Source organism: Clinocottus analis, unplaced genomic scaffold (assembly GCF_023055335.1).
Source record: "Clinocottus analis isolate CAN_PGR_092001 unplaced genomic scaffold, fCliAna1.0.p SCAF_13, whole genome shotgun sequence".
In the NCBI taxonomy this organism is placed as follows: Eukaryota; Metazoa; Chordata; class Actinopteri; order Perciformes; family Cottidae; genus Clinocottus; species Clinocottus analis.
In genome coordinates, this window is record NW_027175854.1 from 10927189 (window position 1) to 10954668 (window position 27480).

The 27480-nt window shown below is 41.7% G+C and overlaps 1 protein-coding gene across 7 annotated transcripts in view; it reads right to left on the reverse strand.

Moving 5' to 3' along the window:
• The window catches only part of tcf4 (transcription factor 4), a 201910-nt gene that overhangs the window by 94697 nt on the left and 79733 nt on the right, over positions 1-27480 (reverse strand). For all 7 annotated transcript variants that reach the window (XM_068573324.1, XM_068573323.1, XM_068573320.1 and 4 more), the window contains one exon: positions 14262-14320. In XM_068573324.1, the coding sequence (XP_068429425.1) occupies positions 14262-14320 (59 nt within the window). The remainder of the gene's footprint in view (positions 1-14261; positions 14321-27480) is intronic.

Consider the following 27480-nt stretch of genomic DNA (forward strand, 5'->3'; position numbering starts at 1 on the left):
AATTTCACTAAACCTGAAGAACCGAAATGACATGCATCATCTTAACCTCAAGATTATCCAGCTCACTCAATAAGCCAGGTACAAAAAGAGGGCCCGGGTCACAGATCCACCACGACAACACTAATACACAGAGACAACGGCCCAAAACATCATTGGAGTCTCTGAAACACCAGCTGCTGTGTGTGTTTAGAATGATGTCAGAGCAAGAAAAAAACCTCAGGGACAGATAACTGCAAACACACACACACACACACACACACACACACACACACACACACACACACACACACACACATACACATCTGCCTGCAGAAGCATTTGAAGCAGCGAGGGATCGACTTGCCAATGACAACTTCTTCCGTCTTCTAACCGCTCCGCACATGCACACACCCAATAACACACACACACACACACACACACACACACACACACACACACACACACACACACACACAAAGTAGTTCAAAGCATTTCTCCTTAATTAGCGTTCAACGCTTGGCTTGACAAATAAATAGCGATCATTTAAGAACACTAAGAGAGGAATCAGACAGCACATTACACCTCACAATATCTGGCAGCTTCCTACACGCAATTAGAAAGAGGAGAAGAGGGTGTGTGTTTGTGTGTGTGTGTGTGTGTGTGTGTGTGTGTGTGTGTGTGTGTGTGTGTGTGTGTGTGTGTGTGTGTGTGTGTGTGTGTGTGTGTGGAGGGCTGAAGGATGAGGGGAGACATGGTAGATCATAGGGAGGAAATACAGAAAGGTAGAAAGGATGGAAAGGAAACTGGGAAGACAAGTGAGCGGGATGCGAAGGGGGAATAAAAGGAGGAAGGAGAAGGAGGAAGGAGAGGGAGGAAGGAGAGGGAGTAATGGAGGGAAGGAAATAGGTAAGAAATAGGTAAAAGATGACATACGAAAAGGAGGAAGGAAATTAGAAGTTATGGAAGTAGGGTGGCTAATACGGAAATAGGAGAAAAAGGGAGAACTGCAAGAGGAAGGGAAGGGAAGAGGGGAAATTGGTGAGAAAAGGAAGAAGGGACTGGTTGGTGAGGGTAAACCCTAACCCAAAGGAAAGGTAAGAAGGACAGATGAAAAAAACAGGAGAGAAGCATGGAAGGAAGAAGGAAACGAGGGTGAAAACAGAGGAAGGGGATAATGAAGGAGAGAGGTTGTGACACATAAAGGAAAAAGCAGGAAGGAAAGAAAAGAGTGAGGGAAGGAGACAAGCTAGGGAGGGAAGAAAAGATGGAGAAGTAGAAAAGGCGGAAGTAGAAAGGAGGAGTCAAGTAAGAGAAAGGGAAAGACCGTGTGAAGACAAAAAGAAGGAAGTGAGAAAAGAAAAGAATAAATCGAGAGACAGAGAACAGGGGAAGAAGGAAACAAGACGATGAAGCAGAGGCATCGGGAGGAAAGGATGAGAGCAAGAGGGAGGGCGGGTAATCAGGAAAGAATGGGGACGAGACAGGAAGTGAATGAATGATAGATGGAGAGACAGATTTATATTTGGAGATGAAAAGCGAGATGAAAAGAGAATGAGAAATAGGCTTCCCTGCGGTGCCATCTTGAACTGATCGCTCCCATCATGCCTCAGTCCCAGCTGCCTTCACTTTGTAGTTTGTGGAGACATTTTAGTCATTATTACCAGGAACAAACACACACGGAGAGCAGAAATAAAGCTTTACAGAATGGACGTTCTTATTTATAAGCAGTGCTGGTGGACATTTGGAGCGTTTAGCCGCTAAAGAGACAGACATTTCCCTCAGGAGTTGGTGGTGAAGGCCAAAAACAGAGCTAAGAGAGTGAAACTGAATGACTATGTTGCTTGTAACTGTGGTGTGCTTTGATCCCCAAAGTGCATGAGCTTCGAGGATTTAGCAGGTCTGTGTTCAAGTAGTGATATGAACCCCAAATATGTTATAATACTTGTCTTATTTTATATATATATATATTTTTTTTTTCTGTGAAAAGATTAAAAAAATGACCTAAAGAACAGGAAAAATCACAATACAACAAAGCCTTGGCCTGTTTCCAAGGATTTTAGTCAAAGAAATGGTGTTGTTCGGTTTAAAAATGGAAAAGTTAGAAGCTTTGTGCCTGAACATACTCTGATTGGTTGAAGCCTGAATTCAAAATCTGCAGAAATCCCGTCTTAAGATGTGTGACGCGTTTGAAAAAAGAAAGAAAAAAAATCAGGGAATGCCTCCCCCAGTTTGCAGTTTAGAAGAATTTACAAGAGAAACGTCACTATCATTTTCTTGTCTGATAATGGGTGCAGCAGGTTTTGAGTTGCTTGGGGTGTGGAGAAAATTTAACTAATTATGATGCTGGAGACCCAGCTGTCAGACCCCACTCCAGTAAAATTGTTTTGTCCACAGGGGTCGCTAAATAAATCAACAAAGTATTTTCCTTGCAGTAGTTATGAATATGCTGATGATTGCCATGTCAACTTGAAAGGTGAGGATGTGTTAATGTTGCGTCTATAATTGAATTCTGGCAAAACAAAAGCAAAAGTTGTAGTGAGTAAGAAAGTGACCTAGCGGCGACCTCTGGTTCTAAAAAGTGAAGCCGATGCAGAAGTGCCTTGAACTTGCATTCTCTCTAGTGGCCATCAGGGGGCGACTCCTCTGGTTGTAAAAATAAGTCAGATTGCAGGGAAGTCTATTAGAAAAACGACTCTACTTCTCACTTTAATTATGATATATTTACCTGCAAACTGCATTTGAAAAACCCATCAGCAACGTCTTTTTCTGAAATCGTGACCCATTTACTCAGGATATTATATTAGGCAAAATGGGTGAAAAAACATATATATATATATATTTATATATATGTTTTCTTTGTTTAATATATTGGGCTGAACTGTCCCTTTAAGGCCATGTATTCATTTCCAAAAATGTCCCGGGCCTAGGTTGCATGTATTTTGTTCAAGGCCTCTGGGATCCAGGAGGTTGCTGCTTCATCTGTCACAGATAAGAAGTCCTGCAGAACTGAGCTCTGATGAAGGAAGCGCACATGAAAAATACCAGCTCGCTTTCCCCACATCTCATGGATCAAGACAGGTTTACTAATGTGTAAGTGTGTATATGTGTGTGTGTGTGTGTGTGTGTGTGTGTGTGTGTGTGTGTGTGTGTGTGTGTGTGTGTGTGTGTGTGTGTGTGTGCGTGTGTGTGTGTGTGTGTGTGTGTGTGTTATCTCTGTAGTGTAGGCCTGACAGCTCAGTTCTGTTCTGTGTCTGTAACCGGCTGTTGTACTTCATCTGCAGTTTCTGGTGTGTGTGTGTGTGTGTGTGTGTGTGTGTGTGTGTGTGTGTGTGCGTGCGTGTGTGACAGGCAAATACTGTTTGATGTGAGACACATCAGAGAGGGGAGAGGGTTAACTTCATCGACAGAGATAAAGAGTAGCTTCGTGGTTTGCCGCCACGATGCTCGAGTCTGATGAGAACTTGTTAAACAAACAGTGAGTCGACTGCACGAGTCGATCAAATACCTTTTTCACAACCGAGTAAGGGATGCAGATAATTTTCTCTCAGGATCTCAATACATATGGTGTGTTTTAACAAGGAAACAAATAAGATCCTTAGGTCGGACTGGTAATGTCATAATGAGGAAATAATGCATTACGAGTAAATCCTGCCTGCAAAACCTGACATAAATCTCTATGGACTAACTTGAAAACCACAAGTGGAAAGAAGGTCAGAATAATGTGCTAATTATTAATTAATTAATTGGTTTAGCTTGAAAAAAACTGTGATCGGGATGTCAGAGGTCATGTTAGTGTTAGCTCAAGTTTTTCCTGCAGACGACTTTTTTTTTCTTTTTCTCAAGACATCTCACAAGTTTCTATGAGTCTAGCCACTCCAGAATTATCTCATACAAACATTCAGTGTGTGGTTGTGCGTTCTCACAATTACAACATCAAAGTTGGGGTTGGCCCTTAATTACCCAGTCATTCAAGATTTAAGCCAAGCAGAGGATTTGTATAAAACACCAAAAAAATGCTATGAAATAAAAACCTGTCAAGAAAGTGAAACAAGTGCTACTGTGCAAATATTAGTTATTCAGTATTGATTCATGAACCATAGTATCAGAAAAATCTGAATTATGACAACTCATCCTATGTAAACACGGAAGCCTCTACCAAACGTCATGCTCTTCCTTTAGCATGGAAAGACACAAATATCCACCTCAGGCTTGTACCACGCAACTTTCAACAACCCTTCGCACTGCGTCTCGCGCTCTGACTGAACTCATTAACCTCGACCGGGATTTGCCAAAAACGTACAACGTCAACATTCTTATCCGACAACTCACACAGCGAACAATCCGATTTAGGAGTTCATCCGCCGAACACATACATGCCATATCTATATCACAAGTTGATCTTTACTCAAAGTAATACGATGCGTGCAGCCATGGTCGTAAATAATGACCCCAAACTCAAAGTCTTTATGATATATATATGCGTTCAGAGATGCCAAAACTATATGATTGATTTATTTCCCTTCAAGTATACTTAAAAAGGAAGCCAGTAGCCCATCACGTCACAACAGCACTGGGTGGTCCCGTGCATATAACGGATAGCGAGCACAATCTGTCAGCTGTCATAGCTGATGCGTCAACGAACACGCGGTATGCTTGGCAGTGCGCTGTGTTTCTGATCGATAGTCAAATAAAATGTTATATGTAAAATAGTGTCGATCTGTTCGGCCAGCAAATGAGACTGAACAACGGCTGAGTCTCCTGAGAGCAACGAACAGCTGTATCAGTGTGTGTGTGTGTGTGTGTGTGTGTGTGTGTGTGTGTGTGTCTGTGTGTGTGTGTGTGTGCGTGTGTTCGTTCAGAGCTGGAGAGCAGCTGTAAGAGGAACATCTCACCACACACAGAGCTGCACAGAATGGATGTAAGAGTTATTAATGATGGATAAATAGATGGATAAGAGAAGCCTCTAATGATCCCAGAGAAGGAATTCATATAATATTGCCTATATGCAATGCTTTATTGAAGATATACCTGATGGGGGCAAACTATGGGCCGAGCGGCTTCATTAATATTTCCTTCCATGTAAACAGTCTTTGACTTGTCCTTGTTTTTTTGTTTTTTTTCTTCTTCCTGGACTTCAGACCAGCTGTTGGGGGCTTGTACTTCCTGCTGCCGCGCCATTGGTCAGAAAGAAGCCAATGGGGACGGGTTTAGAGGACAGACGGAATGAAGTGATGATGAGCGTGCGCGCACACCCCCTCTGTAACCAGATTCCACTGTAAAGCACAGGCACAGGAACCAATCACGCACACACACACACACACACACACACACACACACACACACACACACACACACACACACACACACACACACACACACACACACACACAGTAAAGCCTGGCTTCCACAGAATCACATTCCATATATCTGTGGAAACAGAGCATCGTAAGAGCGAGAGAGAGAGAGAGAGAGAGAGAGAGAGAGAGAGAGAGAGAGAGAGAGAGAGAGAAAGGAAAGCAACAGGGGCGAGACAGAAATGAGATAGATGGAGTGAAATGAAAACAGAGAAACTTAAACTCCACATGACTCATGATTTATTTCACAAATGGGTTGTGAACACCTTAAAGGGAGTCAAAAGAAAGGAGCAAGACCTTGTGCAAGACTTTTTTTTTAGTCAGATCTACCAAACTCTCCTGTTATGGATCGCCTGTTTGGGCCTGATGAAAACCACCTGTTCATGAAAAGGTTTGCATTTGACTTTATTTAATTATAGGCATAATTGGACCCTACAATAGTCATATAAGGCTTTCTGCTTTGTTTGTAGGCAACTTTTACTTAAAAAATGAATAAAAGTCCTGTTTTGGAAATCAATGTATTGTCATAGGTCTATTTTCATTATTATATGTATTTGTCTGTGTTCAACATTTGTATAAACATTATTATACATTTTATTATAATTATCATGATCACTGGACGCCTCCCATTAGAGGTTTTCCAGGCACGTCCAACTGGGAAGAGGCCCCGGGGAAGACCCAGGACACGCTGGAGGGATTATATCTCCCGGCTGGCCTGGGAACGTCTCGGGGTCCCCCAGAACGAGCTGGAAAATGTTGCGGGTGAGAGGGAAGCCTGGGTCGGTCTGCTGGGTGTGCTGCCACCGCGACCCGACCCCGGATAAGCGGCGGAAAATGGATGGATGGATGGATGATCATCATTCTTATTAGTATTATTATCATGTTATTGATATTTTAATTATCTTTGTTATTTTATTATTATTATATGAAATTGATGGATCCATTGTGGCTTTGGAAAGATGCACACACACACACACACACACACACACACGCACACACACACACACACATACACACACACACACAACCTCACCAGGCCACGCTTGGCCGAGCAGGCTTGAAAGAGAGATGAAGACAGACGGGTAGAGAGCCGCGTTCAGTAATAACCGGAGGACTCACTCTCTCCGCAGTCTCTTGACCCATCAGAGAGGTGTGGAGGTCAGAGGTCAGTGTGGAGAGCCCTCGGAGTGTTTAAGGACCAGCTCGTTAAGGACTCGAGAGGAGTGAGCAGCAAGCTGGATGACACACCTGCTACTGTTTCAGCAGTTTAGGTGTTTGTCGTGTGGCTTAGGCAGAGTGGAGCCGTACAACTATAATTTCTTACATTTTACTTTTTACTTTACATTTTACTTGAAATATATATATATATATATATATATATATATATATATATATATATATATATATATATATATATATATATATATTTATTTATTTATTTATTTTTTTAATTTATGGCATGGCAACTGTATTATAGTGCATAAAATATGTATGTTGTGTTTCAGCAAAAAACGCCCTTAACCTGTGTGTATGTTCGCGAGAGACTTAATGCATGGTTATGAAAAACTGTACACATTTATATACATGTTCTTTGATATAAAATGTGTGTGTGTGTGTGTGTGTGTGTGTGTGTGTGTGTGTGTGTGTGTGTGTGTGTGTGTGCTTGCACACACGCTCCTTTAATAGGTAAATGCAGCTTCTGAGCTCCTCTCTGAAAGCTTCAAAACGGAGCCTTCAGCACTTTCTACTGACTGATGTGTGATGGTGTGGAGTGTGTATGTGTGTGTGTGTGTGTGTGTGTGTGTGTGTGTGTGTGTGTGTGTGTGAGTGAGATGGTTAAAAGCTTTTTTTTCATCCATTCCACCAGAACCTCACATCCAGACTGTTGCTGCCTCAGCTGTAGCTGCCGGCCCACGACTAACCTACTGATCTGTGAGGCGATAACTGGATGACAGGCACGCTTTGGTGTGGCTGAGAATGTGTGTGTGTGTGTGTGTGTGTGTGTGTGTGTGTGTGTGTGTGTGTGTGTGTGTGTGTGTGTGTGTGCGTGTGTGTGTGCGTGTGTGTGTGTGTGTGTGTGTGTGTTTGTGTGTATGTGTGTGTGCAGCCAGGGCAGTGGCTTTTACTTGAATGAACGACAGAGTGAAAGAAAGAAGAGAAAAATTGAAGGATGGAGAGAGACGACAAAAAAGCAGAATCATCTTCTCCTATCCCTTCATCCAGGGGATGTGGCTCTGTTTGCTTATGTAGACAGAATATCCCTTTAGATGGCAGCATTTGAGAAGCCCCACAGCCTGAGTGCGTGTTTGAGTGTGTGTGTATGTGCCGTATATTTTACTACCCATGAGAGTGTTTCTGCTGCAGTTCCATGAAGCTATGGAAAGCCCCATAAAGGGAAGAGCAAACACCATACTGATGACTACCGGTGGTGGAGCTACATATGGTGGTGGGTTTGCCCTGTGGGCGGTGCCAGAGAAAAAGATCATGGAGTAATTTGTGTCCAAATGGTTCAGCGTCTTGGGAGCAGGACTGAGGTCCCTCCATCCGATGTAGTGTAAAACGTTTTTCCCGCAGGGGACTGTAGCAAAAAGATTTAGGATTCATGGGGAGGGACATTAGTACAAATACAGTACTTCATTCAAACCACTGTTCGTCTTTAATTAGACAACCACAAGGGATCCTTGTCAAGAAAATGGAAACATAGCTTGTGTTTAACTTCAACATTGCAATTGTTTTTCGTAAAATACGCGATGACTTTATCTCCCTGACAGGTGTAAAAAAAACGCTCATGGCATGTGACAACTGAGCTTGAAAGTAACTGTCATGTCAATTATAGTGTGAAACTCCCGATATATCCCTCAACACTGCAGAAGATCAGAGAGTGGCCCCGCAATGAAGGAAGAGAGAGGTGAGGCTCCTGACAGATGAACTCCACCTGCTGATGAATATCACGTCATATGCTCGAACACACATCAGCAGCTAAATGGACCTGAAGGGGATATTGTTTTGTCAACTGCCAAGGCCAAGAACAAATCCTTGAAATGTAACTTTTAAGCCAACATAAACAAGAAGTCTTTGATGTGGCCAGAAAAAATATAAACAGCTGTTTCAGACAACAAACATATTGTGTAATTCAGCTACAAAATATTACAGATTATGCGAAATAAATATTCCACAATAATTTTAAGTGAACACAGGAAGTACAGTAAAATATGTAGAATGCTTGTATGTTTTTTGCATGCAAAGAAACATGCCACATGTACTTGAACAACAGTCCTTTTCCATCCCTGATGAGTGAGCATAACCATGCCACCTTCAGCCATCAGATGGTGGTTTTTAGAGGGTGTTTGGGTGTTTTTAGGGGAGCAGAGTGAGCTGTTGGGGGGTTGGGCTTGTTCCTTGGCAGGGGGCCACGTTTCCCAGCCCCCACCACCCATTAACAGCGAGGAGAGAATCACCAGTCAGACCCAGTCAGCTTTCCAGTCTACACTGGAACAAAGCAGTCCGTTTGTACCAAATACAAATCGACTGCTGAAGTAAATATGCTTGGTGGGGCAGAAAGTAAACACTGAGGTACACTGTTCTGTTGGATGGAACCAAGGGCCATCCATTTTGAAATGTGAAGACAGACTCTTGAACCACATAGGGCAGGTCTGAAACATGCACTTATGGACCAGTGTCTCTGCCACTGTGTACTAAAAAGTAGTTGTAAAACTATCGTACAATGGCGGCACACAAATGATACCAGCAAAATGATTGTACATTCGAAACTTGCTGGCAGGTTGTGGCCGATCAGCTGAAAACAGTCAGGTTTCGATCAACAGCCAATCAATCGGCCAATCACTACCTGCAAATCTGTCAAATACCTCCATACACCATACAAACCAAGTTGAGTAGAGCTGCGACCAACCTTTCAAGTAGCTCCACCATTAGGTCAACATAATAGTACCTTACAGGCAAATACGGCAAAACTATTGACCCTCCATGCAACTTCTCACTTGGTTCTAACCCTCTGAATCACTGCCCACATCATAGATGCGCTCAGTGCTTTTAATGGGTCTGGTCTTGTGCCCATCTGTTTCCCAAGTTGGAAAGAACAATTGAGCCAGACATATCTTTTTGGGTGGGGGCAAGAATGGATCGAGATCAACAATCCTCAAGAAAACATATTTCTTCTATCGATATGGGAAATATCAACTAGTCCTAGCAACCACTTCTGGTGAAAATGATGTCATCGCAAAGGATCCGTCAGTCAGTGCTGATTAGTCAGGGCACACTACACCGAACCATCCTCTCAAACAGGATATCCGATAAAATCAGACCGAATAATGAAGTGAAAATGAGACGGAATTCCAATCCAGATTATCACGCTAAATATTGTGGACCTCAGCTGGAGGAGATTTGCAAATTTGAGGTTGTGACTGAGCACAATAGCAACGTTACGGTGTGTATAGTCAAAAGTTAAGCATTCTAAAAGAGATGAAATGTGGAACCAAAACCTAAATCACCTCTAAACACCAATGATACGAATGTGTTGGATTCGGTCAGAGTTGTGGAACAAACTAGGGTCATTGGAAATCTTCCCGCTGTTAGCGCGCGAGCTCATCCTCCCCTCTAAGTGTTTTTCTTTTTTCTCTTTCACTAACGGCCGAGGATGAAGCCAGAGGATTTTGGACTTCAGCCCAGCATGTAAATTTATCTGCCATTTCCAAACAATTTCCATCAGGGGCCATTCAGACTGTGTAACAGGATAATTTGACAGCAGCCCAGTAGGAAAGTGGCCAGTGAGGCAGTAATGTTTGATTTATTTCATATTTTTGTCCTCTACAGTTTGTTGTAGCCTCACAAAAGGCCACAGCTGGATGTGAGTCGTGGTTAAAAATAAAAGATCAGCAAGTTGGTAATGGATGGATGAATGCAACAAAAATGGACTGATGAAAGGACATGTTTAAATAAATGAATGAATGTGTAAATACACATGGATGAATGTGTAAATCAAATGGAGGGATTGTAATTTTGTAAATGATTACATGAACACACCACCCAGGAAATTGTCCTTGAATCCTTGAACATGGATGAATGGATAAACAAAAGGAGATACTGATGTATGGATGGATGAATGAACGAACCACCTAATGAGAAAATGAGTGAATGAGGGGGTGTTCAATCGACAGATGACTGAACACAATAAATGAATAAGTGAACAGGCCACCTCAAGAATACAAGTGGATACATGAACAAAGGAATGAATGACAGAGTGATCAGAAAGATCAATACTTATGATTCAACTCATAGATTAGTCAGATTAAGCTCACGCAAACAAGAGTGGTGACTCAATAAATGGACAAACGTCAGCAGTATTTAAGTAAACAGATGTATGACAACATTAATGAATCCTGAAATTAACAAATTAATTTAAATCTAAACTGTTATAAGAAAGTATTAGTAAATGCCTTGATAAATGAATAAATGTGGAAAATGCAGAAGGCTGCACTGAACCGTTTCTTTTTTTCCCAAGGTTGTTTTATTTTACCACCATGGATCATGGCCAGACCCCCAGCTCATTTGACATCTATTGCTTCTGTCCATCCTGGGAGAGGGATCCTCCTCTGTTGCTCTCCCTCAGGTTTCTTCCCCTTTTTTCCTGTGAAAGGGTTTTTACTATCTTTATTTGGGGAGTTTTTCCTGATCAGAAGTGAGGTCCTGGGACAGGGATGTCATGTGTACAGATTATAAAGCCCTCCGAGGCAAATCTTGTATTTGTGATTTTGAGCTATATAAAATAAACTGAATTGAATTGAATTGAATGGTCAGGGCCGAATCTAATCCTCGTTACAGAATGGAAAAGATCAAAACCAAAAGGCAGGAAGGTCTTGTTACCGACCGCCAGTCCTTCAAATGCAACATTGCTTTTCTTTCTTTCACTCCACTTTCCGTCTTCTCTTCATTCACGAGGCTCGGCAGTAAACGGTTGCCCAGTTGCCCCGGGCAACCGGCGTCAATCATTTTGTTTGGTTTGATCGCCCCCGTTGGCATCCGCCGACAACCTTCGCCAGTCCAGAGTACTGGTGTCGCTCTCCAAAACACAAAAGCGTAGGAAACATTTGGGAGATAGTATTTGGAGATACGGTCGAGTGGATCCAGTTTGAAACGTCATTCTCATGTTGTCAGCAAACGTAAAGTTAGTCTCTAACCGTAAAAGACACACACCCTCAACTCCTGTGGTGAAGCTGTCCCCGCTCGGTAGAAAGAAGGTGAGTGTGTTTACAGAGGGGGAAGTCACAATCAAAAAATTGGCATAATGCTCTTTCCTCAAAAAGGTAATTGTCGGATCACTGGCTGAGTCGAGCATAGCACTTTGGGCGACTGTTGCTCAGTGGTGAGCAGGATCGTCTTCAATCAGAGGATCGGCGGTTCAATTCCCAGTGCCGCTAGCCCATGTCTATGTGTCCTTGAGCAAGACACTTAACCCTAAATTGCTCCCGTTGCTGCGCCTACGGACTATGAATGGTTGATGGTACCGATGTGGCACTTTGCATGGTGGCTCCTGCCATCAGTGTGTGAATGATGTCATGGAGTGTTAAAGTGCTTTGAGTGGTCGGAAGACTAGAAAAGTGCTATAAAAGTACAAGTCCATTACCATTTACTTCCTGGGAGACCAACCAGTGGGCTCGCTTTGATAGAGCTCTGAAGGGCCACGCCCTGAATGGCTGCGCCCTTAAAGAGGACTGCACTACTTGGCCAAAAAGAACATCATGGGCAATACACAACTCAACAGAATTTGATAATGAAATGGTTCAGAAGTATAATTTGGCAGATTATTTTTTTTGCAGGTTCAAATTTGATTACAGGACTTAATTAAAGTGGGGAACGTAGAAATCACAGGCAAAAATATATGTTGCATAACTTTTGACTTTCAAAAGATTTGGAACGTTGTCTGTTATCTTACCACTGTTGATACTATACTGAAAGTATAAAAAGTGTGTTTGAAAAGTTCTACAGCTATAAAAGACATGTTGTGTGAAAAATCCTGTATCTCTTATTAAGCAGTTAAATTACATGATCTAATTCCTCTGCCGTGAAACCTAAACATCTAGCACTCCAAAAGGGAAATGTAGCAGCAGCTTTTAGGACAGCTTTGATTTTCATAAGCACGGAAATGCACTTCTTTGATAAGCTTTAATTACTAGATGTTTAAGACGAGAAGAAACATAAATCCATGACATCAGACTGAGTCAACTTGTCCAACAGCCTGAACAGGTATGGGATTTTTTTAATTTAAAAAAACAGAAGGAGGTCATCAAATTAGCACATCAAGCTTCCCTCCGTTTCATATTCCACCAGCAGAATCATACGCCAACATCTGTATGAGCTAGAAGATCACAGTGCAGATTCAAAACCCAGCTATTACCAAAGTCCTCACAACACCTGGCGCCACCGCCGCCAATAAACATTCTTTTCAAAAGGAATTAGGTTAAAATGAATAATCATTAGTTTTATGAAGTCTGGAATATGTGGTGAAGTAAGGGATATTTCTGGAAAACATCAAAATACATTGAATAGAAAGATGTGACAGCTGTTGTTTTTAGTCGTACGAGGATGATTGACATACAGCTAAATAATGAAACAACCAAATCACCTGTAGGGCTGTTACCTGCATGATTTAAAGACGAATGTAGGCAACAATATATGCAGCCAAGTGAAAGGCCACTTCTGATAAAATGACAAATGAAATGGACGACATTTGTTGTGTCAAACGCACAATAAATTGGCCACATATTTTGGATTCTTTTACAGCAAAACATTTTGGTGTTTTGGCCCCAAAACTCAACTCATCATGTCGGCCTTGTGAGGTGGCGCATTTAACTTATGTTATGTTAACTTAAGGTGGACAAAACTATTTGTTTTGTTTCCCTATGTAAGCTTTCAGTTTTTCTTGTTAACGACGGCATGTGAGGCATTGTAGAAAGATTGAAAACAGAAATGATTTAACTGAGGGAAGGGGGTAATATTCAGAGAAAAGAAGTCAGAAAAAATGATTCAGAGATTTTAACAGATTTACAACAACAACAACAAAGCTCTGATATTCTCAGAAATTAAAATAGTACATTTATGATGAAAGACATCACTTCACTGCACATTTGGATCCACTTCCTTCCGTCACAGGAGGCGAACAGGGGAAAGCCTCACACTGCTGAGGGGATGATGAGGGTGATCCAACTTGCAAAGAGATCTGATATTGTTCCTCAACAGATTTTCTTTTGCAAATATACTTCCACTTACTACTGTGGGTTATTTATTTTTTTACCTACAGTGGCCCTAAGTTGTTATATTCTAGAAATTATATATATATATATATATATATATATATATATATATATATATATATATATATATATATATATATATATATACAAAAAACACAAAAAGGACTCATCTTGAGTATACATCCAGTTTAACCAAATGAAACCACATTCCACCGCTGGCTGGTCGGCTCCAGTCGCTAACAGAGGAGTGGGAGGTGAATGTTTGTATGTACATTGGCCAAAAACGGGGTTTAGATTTCCAAAAAATGATCTTCAATAACCAGTGGTTCTCTGTCAACAGCAATGCTTCACTCTGCTTTCAGTGAGGAAACTACAAGTGGCTAAGCTAACAAGCTACAATCTAAAATCAGAACAATCAAAACATAATTATGTAGCCAATTAGTTACATTGCTAAATTCCTTCTTAGGGCTGTCCTTGAAGCTTCACATCAGTACCAGAAATGTAAACACAACCTGCATATTCCCCCCTGCATTCAGCAGGCTGCGTGCGACTTGAACCGCTTTCATGGCGTCCACATTGACTAAACTGTTCAGGGCAGGGCACGAGGAGTCCGACTGAGCGACACCCACTTTATAAAAGAAGACATGACAGTGGGACTGACCTGGTGGCAGTGCGGGTTGGACTCTCTGCCATACGAGTACGAGCTCCTCTCGGTTTTACCTGCAGGAGGACGACAGGGAAAAAAAGGGAGCGGTTAGCAGAGGGATATATATCTGTATTAGAAATCCAGTCATTGCAGAAGTGGAAAAATAATTCATCCCACTCATTTACTACTCATTCATAAAGAGGGGACGACAAACTATACAAAATAAAACATAACAATGAACAACTCATTCATTCCCATTAATTACATTGGTTTCCCAACAAATCTAGCTTCATGAAGGTTTTATTAATTTACATTCAAATTATTTTCGACACACAACATCACATTTAGTCTGAACAGGAGTATGATTATTAATTAATTTGTCAATCCATCCACCCATCCATTTATTTATTTTCTCTTGACCGCACTGACTACAAAACGTAAAGCTTCATCCACTGTTGATGGCAAGTGGAGCTGCTTGAACTGACCAATGAGGAGATGAACTCATTCATTATTTCTCTCTTTTGTCCATTATTTCTAAACCACTATTGATATTGCTTGGATTTTGATTCATTCATTCACTCATCTATTTAGAAATTTCTCTAGAATGTTTCCAATATATACATTCATTGGCTGATGAGGTGGAGAAATTCCTTGTTTGTGTGTGTGTGTGTGTGTGTGTGTGTGTGTGTGTGTGTGTGTGTACGTGTGTGTGTTCTGCTCACTGCTCTCACAGCACAACAAAACAGACATCTGCTTCGCCTGCAATGCATAGAAACCTCTTTGTGCTACAAGCTCCAGTTTTGGAACCAGGAACAACATGCCCTTTCACCCTCCACGTTCTTTCAGCTGTAGATTCCGTTTCTCTGCATGTGCAGACAAAACAAACTAAATATGAGACGAGGTGTTGCAGTTTTGTTCAACATCTAGAAACAATCGACTCCGTCTCAGATCACGGTTGATGTTTTAAAACTGTTCCCCGGGAGTAGCTTTTTCCATCTATCAAACGAGCCGCATTGTGGAAATGTTAGCGGAGAGAAGTGTACGGGTACTTTGTTCTGTTCCATTGTGAAAATGTCATACAGTACTTTATAAAGTAAAATCCTGTTCATTTCAATTTGAGAATTTTCAGTTTGATTTCATATAGCACTTTTCTGAATACTCAAAGACGCTTTACCAAGGAATCATTCACACAGCGATGAGAGGAGCTACCATGCTCGGTGCCACATCAGGACTATCCAGCTTTCATACACCGTAGTTGCAGCTACGGGAGCAGTTTTAGGGCTAAGTGTCTTGCTCAAGGACAGATCGACGCAGGCTCGCAGGGATCGAACCGCCGATTCTCTGATTGAAGGACGACCCTTGCTCATCTCTGTGCTACGGTCGCCCCAACTTCTAATAGACAGAAGTTGCTAATTGGACTGTAAATAGTGAGCAGTGCATGGAAAAGTCTTGGCCAGGATATCTGAGGGATATATATTGGAACCCCATGAATATAGCACTCTGCCACTAGAGGTTGATCCATGGTCCGAATAGCCACTGGGTTTCCAATATCACCAACACCCGAGCAACTGATTGGACATTGTAGCAAATATCTGGCAACCATGTATGAAGACCGTAGCAACCGTATGGACCAGACAATTACTATAATTTACTAAATGAATATCATGCTGTGTTGAAGACTTGAAACCATAAATGTTTACAATGTTTACCGAGGGACTAAACCAAGAGAGAAGTAGAGTCATTTTCTTATAGACTTCTATTCAATCAGACTTCTGTATACAGCCAACATATTTGCCCCCTGATGGTCATTAGAGAGAATGCAGGTTCAACACACGTCAGCATTCTGCTTTTGTTTGACCATCCACAGAGAGAATTTCCAATTATTTCCAGAGATAACATTGAGAGAGTGTTTGATTTTTGATCATGTGACTTTGAGCTGGTTTCTTAGAAAGTCAAACGGTGCATACCATGGATGTGAACCTACAACCGTTTTATTATCAAAAACATTGCCTGGCAAAAAGGACACATCATTTTCTTCAGGGTATTTTGTTATTTTGGATTTTGAGGTGAACTGTCCGTTTAAGCTTTAACCCTACATCTGATGCACATTTTAAGGACATGGGGGGGGACCCAACCCCACTCCACCTAATTGTCCTTATAGAACACCTTTCATCCAACATGTTGAAACAGATGTTTGATTAACATCAAAGCTTCTGCAAAATGCAGTCCAAGGATTGATCAGGACATGACAGGGAGGTGAAGTCTGTTTGGCAGGTAACCGACCGATCATTCTAATACACAAATCAGAGCGCGTCTGGTTGTGAAAAAATGTGTCTGATGGTTTTTTACGTAAACAAGGCAGCGACCGCCGCGGCGCGTAGACAACAAAGCTAATTCCCCCTCCAGCTCCTGAACAGGCTTTCCTCTCCTCCGAGCTTGCGAGGACCACTTTGAGACTATTTTTAAGCACGCGGACCTTCTTCTTGGATAAAACCTTAAATCTTCAGCCAGTCTAAATATCAAACCACGGTTAGCGTGTAATTACATTCTGCGGGTCGGTGCAGCCGCACAAGACGAGATGGAGGGGTTTGGTGGCGAGCGTGTGTGGAGGAGAATGGAGCGTGTACGCGGTGAAGGGTTTGAATCAGGCGTGTATAGACCAGTGCTGAATACACGCCAACATGGTAGTCGATGCAGAAGAGGTTGATAATTACAGGCGTACAGAATGGGAATGTGGTCGACTACGTGTATGTGTGTGTTTTTGTGTGCGACCGATACAGCGGCCTCGGCTTCAGCTAAGACTGATGCCAGCTGGACCGATTTGGCACCTATACAAAGACTCCCACACACACACACACACACACACACACACACACACACACACACACACACACTCTCTCTCTCTCAAAAGTACTGGAAATCACTGGCACAGATGCACACACACACACACACACACACACACACACACACACACACACACACACACACACACACTTTGAAATACACGTAAATGTGCATAATATACATACTGTATTATAGCTCCATATACACACACAGACACACACATGCAAATGTGCTTTTTAATATACACAAACCGAATCATGTGCAATGAATACAAATATTCTAATTCAGGACCGTGCGTGCACACACACACACACACACACACACACACACACACACACACACACACACACACACGTGCACGCACGCACACACACTCACTCACGCACACACAGACATATCTATTTAGATTTAACACCTCTGCAACGAATCAAAAAATTGTCCATTGCACATTTGAGGTGCACAATTTTTACTTAGAATTATGAATATAAATGTTGAAATAATATCAAAATAGCATATTTAATAAAAAATAGTCTACATTTATGAATCACTTTACAGAATAAATGGCAGATTTTCAGGAATCTTAAAATGTAATTTGAGGTTTTCAGGTTATGCTGTGAGGGAAAAAAAAGCGGAATGTTATATGTAATAGAAGCTGCAGTTTTTTATGGATTCTTCAATAAAATGAATATCATATTAATTTGGTGTATGTGCTCATTTTAGTTTTTTCTCTCTTCGGCTGGCTGTGTCATTAATTCCCTCCTCAATTATTTCATTATTTTCAATTTTTAAACATATCATTTTATTTAATTTGGGAACAATTAACAACACAAAAATGTACTGTTCATTGTTATTAGACAACAGGGCTGCATAAAATCAGCATGACCAACTTGAGGCCTTCTTAATTACTTTCAGTTATCCATTAATTCACAAATTCATTTAATTTTCTCAGAAAATATCTTTAAGGCTTGATTTAATCTTTCAAAAATAAAATAAAAAGTTAAATAAACCCAGCTGCCTGAGCAGACCGACAATAATAAAAAGAAATTAATAAACAGAACAACAGAGGCCGATGTCCTGACAGGATGAGACATTTGGATGTAAGAGGCCTTTTCATGTCAGCGCTGACTAAAACATCAGATAAAGCATCACGCTCATCACCCGGATCACGGCGTCTCGTCACAGACCTCAGGGAGGAGGAGGGCCGACTGCCACGAGTTTTGTCTCTCCGGCCACAGTAGCGCCATAAAAAAACCTGTTGAGCACTGTGTATCATACCATATATATATATATATATATATATATATATATATATATATATATATATATATATATATATATATATATATAGATATATATATATATATATATATATATATATATATTGCTTATGGGTTTTGTACACACACCCACACACACACGCAGCTCAATGTATTTTTCATTTAACTTCCTACAATGGATTCTTGTCAGCAGCTTTTAAAAGAAAAGAGTAAAACGTGCCATAAAAACCTAATATTGGTATTTGCCTTTTTTAAACTGTTTCATTTTTCAAGCAAATATTTGTGCTTATGGCCCACACATTCATAACCTATTACCAGATCATGTGCTCATCATTAATTGTCGCAATATTGGAACAAAATAGGAACAAAACAACAAATTGGGACGAATAAAGAGTGTATATTGTTTCAGGTATTATTCTCTAATTTGTTATTTTGTGCTGATGATTTTGAAACAGTACCTTCAAATAATGTGTATTATATTTCCTGAATTTCTATTTGTTGCATTGTTGCATTTTGTTGCACTGGCATTTTCTTTCTTTTTTAAAATAAATGCTTAAGAATATAAAATACATGTATGGGTGCTGCTGAATGTTGTTTTTGATTGTTTTCAAAATGCTGTTATGAATCAATTAAGATAATCATTACGTAAATACAGAAACTACAAATGCATATAATCTGAATTATAGATCTAACAGTTATGTAAGCCCAGTTCTTTACTTTTGTCCAAACACATCAACCTTTTCACCTCCACCGTCTCTGCGGGCCGAGTTCATGTATTACACACACAACCGAAAATCCCTGGCATTTTAATTTGGCTGTTAAAGAGAGAGCAACATTAAAGAGGAAAGGCAGGACGAAGCAAAGCAGGATGAGAAGGTTCAGCCACAAGATCACAGACAGTGTCACAGTACACCATGGGCACACACACACACGCACACACACACGCCCGCACGCACACACTGTTTCCCATTTCTAACACCAACTCTTAAATAAAAAGCACGTATATGGACCTTTTTGGTCCCTTATTTCCAAAAATAATAAAATCAAGGACCCTATCAACCACTTTTAAATGGTGTAAAGGAGCTTGCTCTTGCTGTACTTCTCTGAACTTATTTTGAGGTTTTAAAGTATCCTTGAGGATACCTTGAAGAACCTCACTCTTAAACCATTAATCACAGGGACTTTCAAACCTCTCTCATCGGCCCCAAGGATGACCATGACAGTGATTCACTCAGTGCGTTCACATGATGGTATTCATTCAAATCTTGCTTTAGTCGGACTGTGCTCTCTTTCGGGGCAACTGCTATTATCCTAATATACATGGCAGTGAATAAATCAAATCATTGGCCGAAAGCATGTCATATCCGATACGATAGGTGGCGCTGTTTTCATTACAACTAGTGGTGATACAGCCATCTCCGCTTGACCTCTTCAGTCTTCATTACTGCATTTAACATCATGAGAAAGATGTAAAATATGCAAATTTGACACCAAAGGTTATTTTTCAAGTAATACCAAACATTTGCTCATCACAGCTGGTCAACCATAAGTATTTTTGTGATTTCCTCCATATAATTCTATCTCAAGTGTTTGGGGATTTTTGACTGCTGGTGAGACAAAATCTTAGGAAACCACTTGTTTAATCTTTTTTTTTAGAAATGTAGTAGCTCTATCACTTCATACCATAAAGTGTATCCATTAACAACCGTGTCTGTTTCTCAATATTCCCTTCTATCTCAAATATGAGCTGTTACATGAAGGCAGCAAAGCCCAAAACAAACCCTCGACTACCCTGCCTCAAACCTAAAAAAAATTAAAATGAAATCCGAACATTTTGTAACCTCGACTCAACTTCTGACAACCTGTGCATGTCTCCAAGCAACCCTAACCCTGCAGTGACACTTTCTCCTGGAAGACGAACATGAACAGGGCCATTGGCTGTGAGGAGGACCCCCGGACGAACCGCCACTCATTAGAGTGTGCTGGCTGCAGGGGTACAAAGGGTGGAGGAGGGGAGGTCAGCCCACTCTGCTGCATAAAGCCCATAGAGAAGTCGGTGAGCCAGGAGGACCAAATCCCTGCTAATCCACATTGCCGGGAGACAGAGAGGAAACACAAATAAGCTCCATTACAAGCTGACAGCCAATGGGAACCGACCATTAGCTATTATCACGCTAGGCTACTTTTCAACTGGCCCAAAACCAAACCTACTCTTATTAACTCAGTCCTGAAACTACTTCATATAGATACTATTTCCTTCCAGACACATACATATGGCATATACAGTATATGTAACTACAAATTTGGTAGTTTTGTATTTGTCAGATAAACTGAACAAAGTGTCCCTTTAGTTACTCATTGGTCTAACTGAATTATGCTTCATCCAAAGCCTCAAACTGTTCCACGGTTTTGAACAAACGCATGCAAAACAATGGCCGCTAAAAGCAAAACATTCAACCCCAAACCAGAAGCTGAATCCAATCTTAAAACTGCACTCGCCTGAGAATTAAGGCCTTCAGATCAAATAGAGCAGCTTTGGGCTGTTTTTTGTTTCGCTCGCTGCTTTTGCGTTTCTAAGACTGCACTGCCTTTAACTGTTGTTACTTTATTTGGTGATGACAAGGCAGGAGACAAAATGAGTGAGATACTGAGATGTCGGCAAAGTTGTTTTCACCAATTTAAACTATGCTATTTAGTAATAGCTGGCATACAGCTCATGGTTTGTGTGAAGTATGGCTTGATTTTTTTTTAATGTAAAAATCTGATAGTAATGAAAAGGCAACCTTTTCGACCTGTAGAACACACCCTGTCTGATCAGAGCCTAACACGACATCTTTTCTGTTCGTCTGCTTTTCCTCCTGCACTCGACCCTGAATGTGTCCGAATGAAAAACACACAACGAACAAACACAAAACCGCTTTGAGTTTGGCCGATTTACAAGCAGCAGAAAACTCTCAGTGTCTCTCTGTGTTTGGACGAAGGCCAGCCTCAAAAACTGAAAGTCTGTCTCCACAAAAGGGGCCGATTCTCAATCTTCTCGCTTCACATGATGTCACACCATCCGGTTTTTAAAGGTCGTTGCTATTATTTTACCTTTTTCATCGCGTGTTTTAACCAGCACCTTCTTTAACAAGTGTTTCACAGGACAAGGCCAGCGCACAGCACAGCGCGATACGAAACCGGGGAGAGCTAACACTCACACACTGCGATCCAAGACCACAGACACACTTCCTCGACGGGTGTATAAATAGTGTATTTTGTTGGACTCGCCTCCACAGCAGAAGCCCACAAAGCAACACCAATTTATATTCTGGTCATGTCTGCCTCCTCGAAGCCTCTCAGACCTGTAGTGTTAGTGTTGTACTTTGTTTTCGTTTTTTTTGTCATCACACTGTTGCTACATAAGCATTTTATTCTTTGTTTTCTTTTAACATTGCTGATTTTTTGTTCTGAATTCATTTTTCATGTTCCATGATATGGGTTGGGTTATTCGATAGCCAGCTCCTATAGTTGGTAAATCACTCGCAGCTTCCCGGTCGACCAATCACTTATCTGTCTTTGTCTTTCATTCACAATCTCTCTTCATCTGTTTCTCTTCGTTCTGACACTGCAGGCATCTGAACACACAACGTGACTGAACACGGAAAACTGCCTCAACACCAAGAACACCAAGATCACCAAGACAGAGTGTTTGGGTTTTTTATAATGCAAATTATTCGGTATGAGTTGAAAAGCACGCATTCCTCTGACCGCCACCACGATCGTATAGACTGCAGTTACCATATTATACATTGTTACCATGTACGGACATTTTTTTAATCTCATTTTAAATTGTGCAATGTGGCTGAGAACAGAGCTGCCATTCAAGTTAGAAACGCAGCCTCTGATTGGTCGATAAGTCAGAAACGCAGCCTCTGATTGGTGGACAAGTCGGGACCAACAACAACAACGGTGTTAAATTGATGTTACAAAATCCCTGTATTCACGTAACGGTGTGTATGATATCAAACTATAAATTCATCCTCACAGTAAACAACTCACTTATTTTAGTACGGAAGTTACATTAGAACTAAAAGTTTCTCGGGTGAAAGTCCAGTGTTTTACTGAACCTCCAGAATACCTTCTGGTCACTTCAAGTGCACTGTGCATGGAAGAAATTCTTGTTGATTTATGTGTGGATATCAACCGACTGATACAGTCAAATCTGCAGTGTTGTTTTTTCCTCCTGCAGCTGTGACACAGCCCCCCAGTGAGGAGCAGCAGGAGTCAGGACAGGGTTAATAGATGTCACAGAGCAGCGAGGAGCTACGTGGTGAAAGCCCTGCACCCCTTCAGCGCAACACAATCTCTGTGGTTGAGCTGAGATACTGAGAGAAATAAGAAAACACACTTCCTTCACTCAATAAAGTGACATCGTCTGATCAATACCAAGCAGCGGTGTCAGCGAGAGCGCTGTACTTTCTTCTTATTAATTACTTATTCCATGTTAATGCTCATCTTAATTACTTTAATGCAGTTTCATTAACTGTTCATTAGCAATTACATCAACAGCAGTAAACACAGAAGATGGAGGAGGAGGGAACAAGAGAGGAGAGAGGACAGGAGAGGAGAAGAGAGGGGAGGAAACAAGAGAGGAGAGGTGAGAGAACAGGAGAGGAGAAGAGAGGGGAGGAAACAAGAGAGGAGAGGAGAGAGAACAGGAGAGGGGAGGGGAGGGGAGGAAACAAGAGAGGAGAGGAGAGAGAACAGGAGAGGAGAAGGAAGGGGAGGAAACAAGAGAGGAGAGGAGAGAGAACAGGAGAGGAATGGATAAAAGAGGAGATGAGAGGGGGAAACGAGAAGAGAGGACAAAAAAAGGAGAAGAAAGGGGAGAAAACAAAAGAGAAAAGTAGAAAATAGACAGGGGTAAACAAGAAGAGAAGAGAAAATGGGAGAAGACAGGGGAGGAAGCAAGAGAAAAGGAAACAGGAGAGGAGATGAGAGGAACACCAGAGAGGAGAAGAGTGGAGAGAAGAAGAGAGGACACAACCCGAGCAGATGAGAAAAGAGGTGGAAACAAGAGGAGAGAAGAGAGATGGAGAGGAGAAGATGAGAGAAAAGAAGAGGAGAGGAGGGGAGGGATGAAAACAGGGACGTGTCCTGACCAGTGTCCAACAACAACCCAAGTGTCTGAAGCATTTTATTTTAGCAAAAAGATCAAATGGCGTCTTGTGTGGATTCAGGAGGGTTTTGGTTTCACCTCTGATGAAACTGTCTGGACCCGAGTCCCAAACAGGTTCTGTGTCTGACAGGCGGCCTGAGGGGAACACCAAGAGAGCAGTGACGTCCCGCACACCAGGCTGTAGGACAGGCAGATCTTCATCTTCCACGTTTTTAACTTTGTTTTTACTTCAATGAAATCATGAAAATGTTGTCCTAATTGTTACGACTTCTCAGAGGACACAAGTGTGTGGGAAAAGATTTGGATTGTGCACAAAATGTTGTGACATGAGCCGAAATCTCAAAGTTTATGAGTAATACTGGACATAATTTGATTCAGAAATAATGCGTCAGTGAGGTGGAACAGGTGCCACGTGCACATTTCAAGAGGTTACCGCCACGAACAAAAGACTCCACCGCTTAACGAGTGGAATGAAAGGAAGAGGAGAGAAGAAGAGGAGGAAACAAGCGAGAGAGGAAGAGACGATGCTGGATCAACATCCATTTGTATCGTATTTATATTTTGAATATATTTTTCTTTTTTTCTCTTTTTTTCACTTATTTATATATTTATATTTCAAATGGAAACATTCTCCCAGCTCTTGATGGATTTTGTCCATCACATTTGACACCTCTCCTCTCAGCGATGGAGCCCCTGCATGAGGAGTCGATGTCGACGTCTAGACTCTGTCTTTTCAGAGAGTCGTGAATGGAAACACTCAGAAGACGTGATCCCCTCTGACATCCATATAATGAGTCCATTTTAATAAACTATGTGACTAATAGTGCGATTTGACGAGGATGGCAAGATGACGGGCGGGAGAGAGAGAGGGAGAGAAAGAGGGGGGAGAGGAGGGGGGGGAGAAGGGTTAAACTCCCTCTTCCTCTCTTTCTGCATGCTGTGTGTGTGCGTGTGTGTGTTTTTGTGTGTGCGTGCCAATGTGTGTTCGTGTGTGTACGAGTGTGTGTGATTGGGGGAGGGTTAGACTGTGCAGACATGAATCATTCTGAGCGATTCAAGCGTTTCCATGACACCGCTGGGCACCGGTCCAGAAGTTTCGACAAAGTCTGAGAGGTACCGACACACACACACACACACACACACACACACACACACACACACGCACGCACACACACAAAATCAATCCCGCCAGCGCTGAATTTAAAATAATCTATATATTTATTCATGGCGTTGTCTTCCTGTGTAAAGCGTAACATCATTTTTTTTTGGGGGGGGGGATCAACATTAATTTAACAGACGATGGTCGATGAGTAACCGTTGTCTAACAGACACCACCACCACCACCGTCGCTGCCACACACACACACACACACACACACACTTCACCCCCCCTCGTCCTTCACTCCCAGCAGGCATTGATTTCCTGGCACCGGAGCGAGTGAATACATCAAACAACAGATGAACGTATACGAGCGGCGAGAGTGACGAGAGCAACTCGAGAGACGCAGCATCCAGCGCACATCTGTCGGCTTCTACCTTCAGCCATATCACAGCAGATCAGACGGCTGATTGGACCCTTTTCCATTATGTGTTTTACTTTTCCTTTTAGTATGCGAAAATAATCGTGTTTGTTTTTTATACTTGTCTTGAAATATATCATTGTTTTAAGTAATAATCAATGTTTGTGAATAAGAAAACGTATTTGAAATGAATGTGAAGCAGATAAAGTTCATCTGGTTACTGGCTCTGACAGAAACAGTCTTTGGGATTGGATCTCCAGCAATAAAACAAGTGTCAAGTAATGTACAGACTGGTGTTCTGGTTTGTCAAGGTAGACTCAATGCGCTTTCTTTTCCAGGTTTTTGGAATGGAAAAGCCCACTAGGACGTCAGCGGAAAGTTGTGTTTTGTGAAATGTCAAGTTTCATAAATGAATACTTTTTTTGAAACTAAGTGTTTGTCCTTTTGTGAAATTTGTAGTTTTGTGAAATGTCAAGTTTTGTGGATGATTCAGTTTTGTGAAAGTATGTGTTTTGTTAAATGACGTTTTGTAAAATGTTGTTTTAGGAAGAAAGAACACCACTAAGAAGTTACAAAATGATATCAAACCCTAAACATGTATTATTTAAGAAAGCATCCAGCCTAAAAAAAATCATAAATGTGTAAATAAAGAGTTAACTGAACTGATGCCACATACAGATAATTAAAATGATGATTTAGTAATAAAATGACTAGAAAGAGATTTGCTGTGAACATAAAATATTTACAATATTTATAGTTCTGTTATTGATTTCCTACATTTTCAAAATTGCCTTTGAGTGACTATTTCAGTCAAAGATGGCTTTAAGACCACGAACCTAGAGGGGAGGCAATATTGTCACTACAGTGCATCCTGGTCTACCAAGGCCGCCGCAGTGCATGATGGTCTACCGAGGCTGCTGCAGTGCATGATGGTCTACCGAGGCCACTGCAGTGCATGATGGTCTACCGAGGCTGCCGCAGTGCATGCTGGTCTACCGAGGCCACTGCAGTGCATGCTGGTCTACCGAGGCCTCCGCAGCGCATGCTGGTCTACAGAGGCCGCCGCAGTGCATCCTGGTCTACTGAAATCTACTTTACTAACCCAACAGCAGTAAAACTGTTAGAACATGTGAAAACTGAATATTTTTTCAAAATAAAAGTATATAAAAAAATATGTTTGCATTGAATACTGTTAAAATAGTGGCCTAACAGTCAAAGTCAACTGCATGTGGTCACAAATCACAAATCTGCCTTAAAGGGATTTACAATCTGCACTTCGTACAGCGCTCTCTGCACCTGTGGACCTGCGGCCATTGACTTCTTCAAGAATAACGCCAAAAACAATAAAACCATGTACTTTACAAATTCTATCTATATATATTTTTGTAGCAGACACTACATTTGCGTTTCGTTAAAGGAGTTGGTTTGTTCTCTCTGTGAAGCAGATGGAAGACAATTCTGCAGCAGCCATGACACTTGTTCCCCCCTCCCGTTCATTTGAGTGAGATCCAAAGACCCCCCACCCCTGCTCCTCGTTACCAACCAGCCTTCATTATCCAACACCCCGCCACCCCCTCATACTGGTTCACCCCTCCTCCAACCTGGAATCAATAGATAAACAACACAAACAACAAGCGAGGCGACAAACGGGGGGCCAACCTTCCAAACAGCAGGACTTCCACTGGAAAACTATTTTTCACATTAATATTCCAAAGCAGCGTGGTGCGTTAATCGGCACTGCAAAAAAAAAAAATAATACCCCAAAAATCTTGCTTAGGGTGTCTATGATTTACAAAGACGGAAATTCCTTTGATTCAAGGAATTGTTATCAAACGCCAGATTCCTAAAAATTTCCTTCGCGAAGCTTCGCGTTTCGTAAAGAGCAAAACGGCGGCAAGTGTGTATGGCGCGCGAGTGTGGCGGCGTGTGTTTTATTTGTACGCGCGCATGTGTGTGTGTGTGTTGGTCACAGACAAAACAGGGCTGCTGAAATGCGGCAGCCACTGCAGATTTTTTGTTGGCTGGCTGACAGCGGCGTGCCGGTGCCAAGCCCCGACGGCGGAAAACGACTAAAAGACGCATAAGGCTGGCATTAGAGCCCCCCCAAATCTTCTTCCCCACCCCCTCTATCCCCGCCTTCTCTTTTCTCTTTTTCCCCCGCTCTGTGGCACGGCGTCTGCTTTGGTCGGGGTCTGACTCGATTTGGCAACATTCGTACCCGTCCATGAATTTATCAATGTCTTTATTTTTCTATGATCTGACGAGGAGAAGGGGCGGGGGCATGGCACACAGAAAACATGGCACCTAAAACATTGCAGATTTTAGGTAGATGTTTTTTTTGTCTTTTTCTTTTTTTGGACATCACCTTGTCCTGTGCTCCAGTTGAACCCCCCTCGTCCGTCCTTCTTCCAGCGTTACCGAATGAGAATGTTA